At 41.8% G+C, this 14,118-nt stretch overlaps 1 protein-coding gene across 1 annotated transcript in view; it reads left to right on the top strand.

The window, feature by feature from the left end:
- Positions 1 to 1,161, top strand: part of reck (reversion-inducing-cysteine-rich protein with kazal motifs) — a 108,593-nt gene extending 107,432 nt beyond the window's left edge. Inside the window, exon 19 of the mRNA XM_030399071.1 lies at positions 648 to 1,161. Within this exon, the coding sequence (XP_030254931.1) occupies positions 648 to 869 (222 nt within the window). The 3' untranslated portion in view covers positions 870 to 1,161. The remainder of the gene's footprint in view (positions 1 to 647) is intronic.
- The last annotated feature ends 12,957 nt before the right edge of the window (positions 1,162 to 14,118 follow it).

The raw sequence follows: 14,118 nt of genomic DNA on the forward strand, positions 1-14,118 counted from the left end.
ATGGCCAATGTTTGCCAAGCCACCGTAGCCAGTCTGGCTAATCGATAGCAGAAACTTTGAGCCAACCAACCAACAAAACAATACTTGCATTACTTATATACGGTAACGCGTTAAGTTAGCATTTTCAGTAAAGACAAAAAAAATTTATACATTTACGGCCGTACTTGTCAAACCAGCCACGGGGCATTACATTTGCATATTCATCAGGGGGCGGTACCCATCTAACAGTCTCTCAGTGCCATAGCAATCTCGAGCGGTGCATACAGTCAGGTGTCGGTGGAATAACAGAGGCATAATAGCAGCATACCACTCCGAGGATCTGTATGCCAGTCTGGGGATCGGTATATGCCGCAGAGCAGCGATTGACATACCTTTAGCCACTTTTGGATCTCGGCGCTACTGATTTTTTGAGTAGTCCCAAATGATACAGGGCTTGGAATCCAACTTGTCCAACATAGACATCTTGGAAAACTCTGCTATCAAAATATCAAGAAATCAGAATAATACCAGATGTTATTGATCAAATTATACACCAAACATTTTCTTATACATTATAAAAGGCATTGATCCACTGACATTAAGAAATATAATATGACCCAAGTGCATTTAAAAATTGCATGAACTGAGCCTGCTCTTCTGTTTTCCAGATCGAAGCCTGCAGTAAGGAGGCAGAGAAGATCGACTCCCTCATCAACTACGCCAGCCCCACACTGGTCTCCCATGTCCCCCTCTCTGCCTTCCTCAACTCTGAGATCAAGACCTCCTACATCCACTCGTCTGGAGGCTCTCCGCCCTCACCTCTGCCCCCCGGCCTGTGCTTCCTCCTGGGCCTCCTCATCACTGCAGCCCCTGTCTTCAGCCACCTCTAAGTGTTAATTGACCCCAACCAGCCTCCCCCATCAACTTTAGAGTGTTCCAAAGTGCCCCCCTCTTCCTGGGATGACAGGGGTGTCATGAGGTGAGTGTGTTGGGGCAGTCGTGGAGCAGCAAGAAGCAGCGGCAACGTCTTTCGACAATCATTACCATTGACTCACCTGCGTGTCAAACAATCAAGCGGTGGAAAAGCTTCTAATGTGGAAAGCTTTTGTGTGAACAGTGTTATTCAGTGGACGAGTTCCAGATGTGTGCTAAAGTGTATGAATGTGTGTGTGTGTGGTTGTGTGTGTGGGTGGGTTGGTGGGTGGGTGGGTGGGTGTCTGCGACCTTTAAGAAGCTTTTGACTTCATACCAGCAGTGTTTATCCATCAGTCCCTTCATCAAACTCTTCTCTGGAAGCTGTTAAATGGGAATGTAAAATTCATGACTCACTCCATCTGAGGTTTTGTGTGTGTGGTTGTGTTTATGTGTGTGTGTGTGTGTGTGTGTGTGTGTGTGTGTGTGTGTGTGTGTGTGTCTGATTGTATTTTGGAGACAGACAAGGACAAAACATCCCAGTCTGGCAGCACATCTGTCCGACAAATTACCCAAGATTCCCTCTGTCACACACACACACACTTTGACACATCCTCACACACAAAGACAGATGTCTCTAAGTCCAGACTTCTCTGGAGTCTGATCAGCATTTAGGTGATACTTATCAAGTCTCAATTAATGAGACTGTACAGTCACAGTGCATCATGTACATACATGTGAGGTGTATATGGACCTAGTGTTTGAACCTCTAACCTCAGCAGTATTAGTGCCATGCTCATGGACTGAGCCAGCTCAGATGAAACTATCCAGCCTCCAAAGTCGGTTATAACTACTGACCAAAGTGTCCAAAAGTCAGTCAAAAAGTTCAGCATTAAGGGAGTCCAGGTTCTTTTGTGTGTCAGACAGCGGTGTAGTGGAGCCGATCAGAGGTGAAAAGATGATTAAAGATCTAAAACCATCTTTGATGACAGTTACATTAAGCTTTTCTCCTAAACAAACCTGGTAACACTTTATCTGATGTGGTGTTCATAAAGCTTCATAGTATGGTATAAGAACATTCCAAACTAATAAAAAAACTAGAAGAATGAACGGGAGATGATATGCTGGCTCCAACATGACACGACCAAGACCACCATGATTCCAAACAAAATTCAAATTGAGGCCGTTGTTGATAACTTGTAGAGATTACAAAAAGAGCATTTTAAAGGTATAGTTCACCTCAAAATGAAAATTAAATAATTGGCTCACCCTCATGCTCATGGAAGTTTGGGTGAAGTAGTCCACAAAACATTTCTGGAGCTTCACAGCAAAACAGTCTTACAGATTTGTAAAGATGTTATTAACACCCCAAATGAGCAGTTGAGCATGTGGACCCACATCTGAAGGGGAGTTCTCAAGTCTTAAAGAGACTTAGATTAAACCTCACAAGCATGTTAATGAGTAACACTGGATATTTTTACAAAACCTTCGAAAAACTGTTTTGGCCACAGGTATTTTAATCCAAAAAAAGAGATTTCACTGACCCTGACCAAGTGCTTCTTGTGCCTGAACATAACCAGAACATTGGCATAGTGTTGTCACAAGATAACATTTTTCAGATTTATCACACGCTCATGCAGCTGCCAGTCAGGACTGTAATCAAAACTCTGCCCAGTGGTACATTGAACAGTGCTTCAAAAGCTGATGGTCATGCGCTGAGAGCACCGATGTGCTACAGTGTGTTGTCTGGAAATCAAATCCAGTTGACAAAAGAAAATGTGAGTTTGGTTGATTGGATCTGGAGGAGATGTTGTTCATATGCTGAATCCCAGGGCATGTCAGTCTTCATTAATGCCACAAGAGAATTAGTCTCTGCCTGCAGCTTCATAACACATTATAATATAACTTTAAGACAGAAATAAAAGTGTTCACTCGGCTGGATCACCCATCTCTACTTTCACAGCTTTCACAGAAACCATTTGAAATAATCTTACTGTGTGTTTTGGAAAGCAGTCGTCAGGAATTTTAATCAGCCTATGTATGATTTGTAGTTAAAGGGGTAACATTGCAACATTAGAGGGCTGTTGTCAAGAACTTACATGAGAAAAAAAGAGGTCAGGAATTGATGCAGCAGACACCAAATCATACTGACAGTTTTTAGTGTCATATTCCATAATGCAACTTGATAGACTTTAACTAAATCTGAATAGCCAATAACACCAGCATCGTTGCCTCATCCATGCGCCTCCAAGCCCATAACCCTAAGGACAACAATAATGTGTCATGTGGGTTCTTTACCGTTTTCACAGTACTCTCACTGACTAGTATATTGACTATAAAAATCAGTGAAGTTCCTGTTTAATTGGCCAAAATATGTCAAATCATTGTACTTCTTCATACTTGTTGCTATATTAACTATCTTTGCACCACTTCTAATAAAGTGTTACCAAGACGTTCTCTAAAACAGGTGAAGGGTCACGCTGATGTGTAATAGCAGACAAGCCTGGATCAGTGTTCCCTTTGTGTGAGGCCAGTAGCTCTGAAAGCATTAAAAGGGATGCTTCATGTCTGTACAGATGAACTAGAAGCCATTTAATAACTAAAGGACAATCAACTGGTCACTTTCCCACAATCCACTCTGGGTAAAGAAGGTTTCCACAGTATGCCTTGCATATAGTGTCTTATATGAAGTAATAATGAAAATGCAATAACTTTATATTTGTTAAGAAATGTCTCTATATTTGATATGTATCTGATAATGGATTAAGATAATGTTCACCTATGTGCCATGTTTTTTAAACCAGTAGCTGTTATTCTCTATTGCATGATGACAATTATGAAATGTTTTTACTCCAGAATGTATTATAGTGTGTCTTGTTCTGTCTCTGTGTGTTTGCCTACCTGCCTGTATAGCACAATGTGTCCCCGTCTCTAACAGTATTACTGTGCTAGGCAGCTCTGTAGCAGGGAACAATCACCACGGCTCCTCCATCTATTATCATTATTATCATTATTATTATTAATATGAATATGGTTATTGTTACGTTAGTGTCTTCTGTAGCCAACGTGAATTTGGTTACTTTTCAAGATTTGTGTTTCTTCAGTGAATTAATTTGTGTTCATGTCACATTAGCAAAAACTAAAGAAGAAAGAGTTAAAAAATACAGACTAAGACTGAAGTTTTATTTCTCAGCTAAAAGAAAAGTTCAACATTTTGAAAAGTATGACATGAGAGGATATCGAAGAGGATTTTGACCACGTTAAAAAAATATTGGAGTCCCGAGGGAAAAGTCAGAGTTCTGAATTAAAAGTCAGAAATATAAGGAAAAAGTATGAATTTTGAGAAAATAAATCAGATTTCCAACTTTTAACAAAGGATTCTGACTTTTATGTCACAACTCAAATTTTCACATGTGGCCCTATCCTCTTCCAAAGGTTCGACTTCAATCAATGTGTTTGTGCTCAGTGCAGAGCTGGAATCGAGAAGTTGTTGGCTTAGCCTAAACACTGGAAGCAGGGGTAAATGGCTAGCCTGATCCTGTCGGATGGGTGTTTCATGTTGGTTTCAAACCTGGCTCTAAAGAGGCCATCAGGGGTTTTTTGTGTTTTTCATGGCCACTGTTTGCTCTCCTACACATGGAAGGGAAGGGTGAGGTGTACTCAGCCGGTTGTCATCTGCAATATTATCGCTAAATGCTACTAAATCTTACACACTGGGCGTATACGTCTAAACTGAATGTAATGCCACAGATAGTTACAGTGTGACATGCGACCCCTACTGATAGGTTTCTAATGTACGTGACTAGTGAACAAGACATGCTAACATTATTGGCTATTTTTTTTACAAAGACCTGACCACCAAACTCTATATATGCTGGTTGTTACATGAGGTGTAATCGGACCGTGGCAGTTTCATTGAGGGGTTGAGCAGACAGTCGATCTGTGAGCTTTCGCGGTGTTGTGGGTGAATTGTACAACTTTTGACAGAGCCAGGATGAATGTTTCCACTTCCAGTCTTTATGCTAAACTAATCTGCATCCCGATTCCAGCTCCATATGTAACACGCAGACTGATATTCATCTTCTCATCTCACCCTCAGGAAGGAAGCTAATCAACACATTTCCCAAAATGTTATTACATTATGATTATTTTTTGTGTTTTAGTTAAGTTGGCACCCCTCTGGAGCCTGAGAGAAACAGTATTTTTAGCAGGAAGACTGTATTTCCTGTCTTGCAATATGATGTAAAAGCAGTGTTAGGGAGTATCATTGAACCAATCAGCTGTTCTGAGCAGATAAACCCCTCGGGCAGGCTGGAGGAGTCAGTCCTATCAGTTGAGATGGTTTTCTGTAATAACACCTCAGAATGTTGTTCATCATACTGTGGGTTTAAGTTACATTATTTGTTGGTTTGGTTTGATTTGATTACCAAATTGTCTCTATTTGTAAGAGTCATTGAGTGTTGTTCTTTTTCTTTTCACTGTGTTTGACTCTTTATAAGTGCCATGAATTAAAACAAAGGATTGGAAGAAAGTCAACAGGATGCATATATAAAAAAAGAAAAGGAATACCACAACCAAAAACGTGTTGTTGTTTTTTTTTTTAATGTGTTCTAGCTCAGCTTTCACACCTGAATATAAATACAACCAACGTGAAGTGCTACTGAAAACCTAAAGAGGGGATATGGCCTTTGAATCAGAATTATTGTCTGATCTGACAACAATTCAGCAATTGTATCAGTAACTAACGTATTTGCAGACTGACTTAAAGGCTGGACAGGAACTGTAAAACCAGCTCTAAATACCATCTTTAATCAATCTAGACACTAACACAACCTCCTCAGATACTGTAGGCACATAAGGTGAAGGTTCCATGATGGAACCAATTAGGTGTGAATCCAGTCTGTTGTGTCAGAGTGAGATAAGGATCATACAGGGGTTGTGAACAAAAAAATATTGTGGAGAAGTATTTCTGTTTTTTATGAATGAATGGAGTTATAGTTTTAAAGCTGCAGTCTGGAGTTTTGAGAAAAAAGTGGACTTAGCCAGAATATTTGAATGATACAGCTCCCAGGTCCCTCCTTCTTCCTCTCTGCTGCTGCAGTCCTGCCTTCAAAGCCCCTCCCCACAGAGGAGCCTGCTGTGCATGAGCAGGCTTGTAACCACGGTAACAGAGGACGCTACATAACCAAGATGGTGCATTCAAAATAACAACAACATAATAAGCCCTGGTTGTTCTATTTCTGATCAATACAACTAAACTACATTGACGAGTGCCTCATGCCGATCCCTGTATATATCCCGAGTAACTAGCAATATTCCTCACATTGCTGTAGACAGTTACCAACTAATCATTACCCGGCACAAAATTTTTTCCTCTGAAGCATGAGTAACGTTATTTCTCTAAATGAATTCAACCACTTCAGAGCGTCCTGAACACAAACTAAGGTTATTATAACTGCATCATCACTTAAAAGATACTTTTGCAAACCAGTAGCCATAAACAAAAAGCTAAACACCGGAGTTAGTATACAAGCTAACAAGCTAGATTTAGCAACAAACTACGTAGCTCAACTGCAACATCGTACGGCCATATGCGGTATTGTGAGTATTACTGTAACCACCACCACCATAGCTTTGTGGTTAAAACATAGAATGAAACATATATCAAGCAGGGGTCCTTTCTTGTCAAGCAGAAAAGCAGCAAACTCTGCGTTGCTCTTGAGTCCTTACAAATCCTGCAGCTCCCTCCACCTCTGAAATGACGCTCCGATATTTATCCTTGTTTTCTCTCTGGCTCTGTCCAGTTCTTTCTTTTTTGCTTTTTTTCATCAGTATTTTTATTTGCCCTCCTTGATGTGGACAATGGTGGGGCATTTTTGGGCTCTGTTGTTGTTGTCTGCTCTCCGCCAGTGTTTACAGTTTGGGTTTGAACGTATCTGACCAGGTGAGAGCAGACACTGCGCGGGGGAGGGGCACTGCCCAGTACACTGCGTGAGGGAGAGGGGCTGCCAGCAGCATGTGCATGAGAGTGATTGACAGACACTCCCCTTGGCTCTGATTGGTTGTATTGAGACAGGAGCGGTGGATTCTTGCAAATCAAATTACAGCCACTGGGTGGAGCCACAGACTGTGGATTTTTTACACAGCTGACCTGTATCTTATTCTACTGTCAGATCATAATGATAATTTTAGCAAATATAACAAAATAGTAACAGACTCTGGCTTTAAGGCCATTGACCAAACAGCTATATTTGACGAGTTGAGAGTCGTAACATGTTGAGACAGGAGACATCAGCAGAACATGCTGCATATAGGAGCGGAATCTGTTGGTTGGGCTTCAGCCTCATCAGGCAGAACTGAATAGCAGTTTGAAAGTTCTAGGTGAGCTTGTTATGCTACTTCACCTGAGTACTTCATGCAGCCACAAAGTACTTTATACTAGGTTGGTTGCATCCACAAGTTAGTTCAATTAGTTGTGGAGGTAAGACCTGTGATCACGGAGGTGACAGTGGGCCCAGCTGAAACCTTGTTGAAGGTGAAACAGGAAGGATGCTTATACGTGTACAGTTTGGTAATACTTTTATCCTCTACCTTTGTTTTTTTCTCAAATAAATTGGTTGAACATGGAGATTTGTCCACATTAAAGGAAGTTTAGTCACATTTAAGAAAATATGAAGAAGTTGTGATTAATGTGCTGATGTTGAGTAGTGCACAGAAATGATTAGACGTGACTGTATAAATGAGTGGTACGAATATTTTAAGATTCAGGGGCACTGTTCCATTTTATTTGTACTCAACGCAGTCACGTGTCCTCAATATATTATATCATGGTTTTCAGATCAGACATTTTATTTCCCAGTGTCAGACCCAATGCAACACATGAAGGACACTGTGAGATAGTTACGCAACCTGTTGGAGGACATGATAAAAACAACTCTCCCAGTTTCATGACAGAATTTAGGAGAGCTACTCATGTACAGCTCAGAGCCAGCCTTGTCTCTGGCCTTGGCCTTGGCCTTAACTCTGCTATAGCATTCGCAAGTAATCAGCTCAATTTTCTCTCATTGTATGAAGGCAGAGATAGAAAGTCTGTGTCGTGTCAGGAAACAAAACACACAAAAAGCTTTGAAACCATTAACAAAACTATCTTTAACCGATGAACCGAAGAACTCTTTTAAGTGTTCACAGGCATTCAAGGTTCTCTGTTTGAGTAGTGCATTTTTTTATTGTTTGGGAGTTTGATATTAGATTATATATTTTCCATTTCAGCGTACAGGCGTTGGTCTGAATTTCTGTTTCCACCATCAGCAAGTAATATTACAAAAAACAATAGCAGTAAAAAATAAACAATATAATAAAAAAATAAATAGAATACACTCGTATATACATATGAACATTATATCGTACAAAATTAACATGTAATTATAAACAGTTTGGCAGTGAATAATTTTTTACAAATAATGAATATTGTATTTAAAAAATGACCAGATAGCGCAAACCAAAAATCAGAAAGGAGTTATGTATAGTTATGCTGCAACTGTCTCATACCTTTCCCCAACATTAGTGCTTCAGAAATCATCCTAACTTTATTTCTTTGTGTTTGCTCCAGGTGAAAATTCATACATCTTTTTTCTACTGAAGACTACTGGCAGGATCTCAACTAAACAAATCTGACAAACAAAGGCTTTTGATTGTTGGTGTATCATGAAGCTGGCTGCCTTCAAGATCTTCACTCCGTAAACAAGAGGATTTTTGCTAAATGATCTACAAATACTGCTGCTGTCCAACCATAAAGCTGAACTCACAAGATTCTAACACCATTGTACAACCTTTTTCAGTGTAGCAAGTATTGATGGCTCCTTACATACAGTCATGATCAAAAGTTTCCATCCACTTATAAAGAACATGTGCATCATGTCAGTCTTCAGTTCCAGTGATTTCTACAGCTCTCATTCTTTCTTTCTGTGAAAGAATGAGAGCTTTAATGAGATTTAATGTGATTTAATGAGGAACACAAACTACATCAATGAAGTTTGGTTCAATAATGAATTTATTATAGAAAAATGAAATTGTGACCAAATCTAAAGAGCTCACATTGATCTGAAAGAGCACATTATTGATTTGAACAAGTCTGGAAAGTCATTTGGAGCCATTTCAAAGCAGTTAGAGGTCCCAAGATCAACTGTACAACAACTGTTTGTGAGTATAAAGTAGCTTCATGGCACAGTTGTGTTACTGCCACGATCAGGAAGAAAACACCAACTATCACCTGCTACTGAGAGAAAACTGGTCAGGATGGTCAAGAGTCAACCAAAAACCACGAAAAGGAAGTCTGCAATGAATCAGAAGCTAGCCCCTTTCGCACTGCCGTTTGCATGCGGGGATCCTGCGCCAATTCTCCGCACCCTCCTCTGTGTGAAAGTTTCAGATGCAGAGAGGGGGGAAATTTCGCTCCAGCTCTGATCTGCCTCTGGAGGTAGTATCAGGGCCGCATTATTGGTGAACCGTCCCAGTGTGAACGGATAATCCAGAGGCGCGGAGCAAGGGCGTGTCGGTCGTGCAGTCTGATAACTGCACAGGTCCTTCACTCAACTAAATACAGAGAAATGTCCCACAAAGCAACGAACAAAAGTAACGTAGCAACTGTAACTGTCTTTGGCAACTTATATGAGGAAAACAAACACCACAGCTGTACGTGGAGAAGCGTCCGTCCTCCCGCCTGTTCTACCAACTTTTCCTCACATTTCTGCCTGAAAAACAGCGTCTGTCACCGGCAAAAACTTTAACTTACCGAGTGTTTGTGATGAAAATAAATCACCGCGACTGTCAGCCCTCCTGACCAAGACTTCAGGGAACTTTCCCCCAGAAAACGGCCTCCGTCCCTGCGAGTGACAGAGCCAGACAGCGTCCTGTTTACTGATGGTGATTATGTATAATTATGTAATTTAGCGGGAAAAATGTAATTTTGTCACTTTCCAGGATGTTTGGTGGGTCAGGATCTCAATCACTACACATTATAACAGCAACCATATGATTAAAAACTGTCAGCAGGTTTAGATTAACAGGGGGAACACCTGGGAAACACTGACGTCATCAACATGACATGTACCGTCACGCCTCTTTAGGAGCCGCAGCGCCAGCTTTCTGTGTGAATTACACACATGAAGGCAGAGATGCTTCGCCCTATGTGAATCACCATCGGCGGAGAACTGGCGAACCACTGCTCCGGAGATAATGCGGAGACGCTGTGTAAAAAGGGCTAGTATCCACAGTCAGGTGTGTTTCACATCAGGTGCATCCTCTTGATCCAGACATGGAGCCTTAAAGCTGGACTGAAGTTTGCTGCTGATCCCAGGGACAAAGTAAAAACCTTCTGGAGGAAAACTCGGTGGTCACATGAAACAAACATCGAGTTGTTTGGTCACAATGAGCAGCAATATGTTTGGAGGAGAGAAGGTGAGGCCTTTCACCCCAAGGACACCACACCTACTGTCAGGCATGGTGCTGGTAGTATTACGCTGTGGGGCTGTTCTGCTGTCAGTGGATCTGCTGCTCTAAAGAAACTAAATGGAATAATGAAGAAGGAGGATTATCTCCAAATTCTTCAGGAAAACCTCAAATCATCAGCAGACTGGCTCTTGGGTGCAGCTGGGTGTTCCAACAGGACAATGATCCCAACACACATCACAAGTGGTAAAGGAATGGATCAAACATGCTGAACTGAGGTTTTGGAGTGCCTTCCCAAAGTCCTGACTTGAACCTGTCGACAACATGTGGACTGTGCTGAAGAAACAAGTCTGTTCCAGGAAGACAACAGATTCAGTTGAACTTCACCGATTATGTCAAGAGGAGTGGTTAAAGATTCAGCCAGAGGACGACCAGAAGCTAGTGGATGCAGGGGTACAGATCCGATGTCAGGATTGGGGGGAACACAAAAGTGATTTTATTTTTTTGCCCGTATGCAACTCATACCATGCCACCATAAATCACAACTTCGTAGAGGTTCACCATATCATTCAAAAAGTACTGCACAGGGAATAATTTATTGTGCTTCCCTCTCTTGTTTATTTGTCCTAAACAGCCAACAGCGCGTATCACTGCTTACTTAACTGTTATATTAGTAAATCAGAATTTTAAGGGTCTCGGTCATGTAATGTCCACTCATGTTCATATCTTTCGCCTCCTTCCAACCCTCCCAGATCCCCAATTCATCTCACCATCTTCCTTTTCTCCCAGTGTATGGGACTACTTTATGCATGATTAATTGATATGGATGAATATCAAAATATGAAGCCCTAACCAAGTAGTGTAAACTAACTGATCATGTTTTTACGATGCAAGTTATGATGGTAAACAGTTCTAAAAAAACACAGTTCTAAGAGCACAATAAATACAACACAACTTGACCCAACAAAATCTGATTTATTTACATACATTTATATAAAAATCTATATAAAAATATTCAGTTCAATTCAATTCAAATAGTTTATTTCAAACCAGTCAGATAAAACAAATACCAACCAACAACAAACAAAAACACCAAACAGAACAACCACTTTGGTTTGAAATGGGGATGGAAGAAGCAGAGCTGATCTATTTCCAACCCCAGTTGTCACAAATTTCATCAACATCATCAACAAGTAGACTCAACAACATCATGAATTCATATCCATTCATTATACAATCATGTGAGTATTGACCACTGAGTATGTGAGTCTGATCACTACACTCACAAACTATCATAACTAGGCAAATGACCCAAAAGGTGTGTTTGCAAGTTTCACTACCAGCAATAAATTGATCACTACACTACACTGATCACTACACTCACAAACTATCATAACTAGGCAAATGACCCAAAAGGTGTGTTTGCAAGTTTCACTACCAGCAATAAATTCGAGATTTGGTCTATCCAGCTCATCAACCTTGTCTCTGTGTACATGACACACGACAACACTGTTCCGTCGTTCCGGAGACATGGTGGGTCTAAGCCAGGTTTTAAACCATCTCAGGGCACTAAAACTCCTCTCTGCTTCACAGGAAGATGCTGGCACTACCAATAAAAGTCTATCCAGAGCCTCCACTTGTTTGAACAGTCCCCGCACCTCTACAAGCAGTTCCCTGAGCACCTCTGCTGCTTCCTTACTGCAGCTGAATTCATATTTCCTCTTAAACAGCAAGAGCACCTCTTTTCAGCTTAGGGTACTGGTCTACCACATCATCCACCTGCCCAGTGAGGAGCATATTCTCCAGTTTCTACAGATCCTTAAAACTCTCCTGATCAAAGCGTTAAGCAAATTCAGCATCCACAGTATCTAAGACCTTGAAGAACTCCACATGGTAGTAGTCAACTGCTTCACCAGGAAAGCGTCTGTAATTTGGCACCTCAATGGGTTGTATCTGTGCAGACTCAACCACTGCAACATTTGCCTTTTCAAAAAGGGTCACACAGTGTTGGTCATTTCGTTTCTCCTGGAAAGAGGAGCGGACACAGTCGACCGCTGCCAGCATACCAGAGATAGTCTGGGTTCTCCTCTGCAGGGATTTGTTGAGTTATTCAAGCTCTCCAGAAGCGAGTGTAAGACCCAAGACTGTCCCTTTCTTAAATGTTCTGCTAAGCCGCTGGCTCTGGATGCAGATTTGGATGTACTACCAGGCAGCCATTTTATCCAAGCTGCAGAGAACTCTGTCATACTGAGTAAACGCAGTCTTAATGGCTGTGTCCCGGACAGTCCACCTGGTTGGGCACAGCAGTTTCAAGGTTGTCATTGGCTCAAGCTGGTTGTCTGTTGTTGTTGTGATGTCTGCAAACATGCCCTTTGAATTTCCCTGACTGACCAAAGAGCACACCTAGCTGGTGGACCCAAAAAAGTGAGTCCCGGATCAGTGGGGAGGCTGAGCAGGCAGCCTGTGTAATAAGATTGGAACAGTGTGCCCCACAGTGGACACACTCTACAGTGCTAGTGGCTGCTGTCTTCTCAGAATAGCCTGCGCACCAGAGTATTTGCCTGCCATGTTGGCTGCCCCATCATAGCCTTGCCCCCGCAAGCCAGCCATCGGTAGGTTGAGCCTCACCAAAACATCAGTGGCCATGTCAGCAATGGCCTGACCAGTCGTCTCAGACACCACATAGAGTCCAATAAACTCTTCATGTGGCACTAGGTCATGATCGACATAGCGGAGGCAGATAGACTCCTGCTCTGCACCAGATATATCTTGGGTACCATCTACAATTATAGAAAACTGCAGAATGGGAAGAGACCTGATGGAGTTTGCTATGGCACGAATGAGAGTGTTTGCCATTACATTCAGTATCTCATTCTGTGCATGACAACTAGTGTAATTAGTGGTGTGGGTCAGCCACTTTTTCAGCACAGGATCATCTTCTGACCTCAGCTTAAACAGCTGGTTGAGATTCCCACTGCCAGATTTACCTCTCAGGCTTGAGCCTGTTTCCAGGTACTGAACGGAGCTGACGATTCTCAGGAGGCTATGCCTGGCTTCCTCCAGTTATTTAGTCCATGAGCTGGATAGCTGGATACTAACAGGGTTAGATTAATGTGCACTCACTGTTACTGCGTGACAAAGAGTAGGTTTTTTGGTGAGCTGCAAATTTCTCTAAAGCCTTCTTCCAGTTGAGGGAAGCCTTCAGCTACAAAAGCTGCATCCACTTTTTTGCCAAAAGAGGACCTGTTGTCAGTAAACACTTTGTTACAATAAAAGCACAAGACCCCTTTGACCTGCGGATTGTAATGTAGCCAGGTGTAGAAACCATTTTTCTTGAAAAGATAAAACCCTCTTTGACAACTTTTGTGTTCTATGTGTTTTGGGTGTGGCTGATAAAGTTGTGTGCCACCTTCTACCCCTGTACTGCATCTGGGCTCTGGCCTGGTCTTGTTGTTCTCTGGCACTGATCTCTCCCTGGGTCTGCAGCTTGAACCTGAACTCTGAGGCCCCGTTTACACCAACGGAAGATGCAGATATTTCCCTGTGGTTTGGCTTCTGATTTACACGAAAACCCAGTTTTTATGACAAAAAACGATTATTTCTAAAAACTCCAGCCAAAGTGGAGATTTCTGATAACACCGGTTATGTGTTGCCGTGTCAACTGGGAGGAACAGGGTTTTAGGTTCTCAAACGTCACATTATGCACCAGAAAATGCTTAACGTCATGTGAGCGCCCTATGTTTACAGTTTGAAAGGAACAGGAAGTCGCTTGTGTTATTG

Source organism: Sparus aurata, chromosome 19, assembly GCF_900880675.1.
Source record: "Sparus aurata chromosome 19, fSpaAur1.1, whole genome shotgun sequence".
In the NCBI taxonomy this organism is placed as follows: Eukaryota; Metazoa; Chordata; class Actinopteri; order Spariformes; family Sparidae; genus Sparus; species Sparus aurata.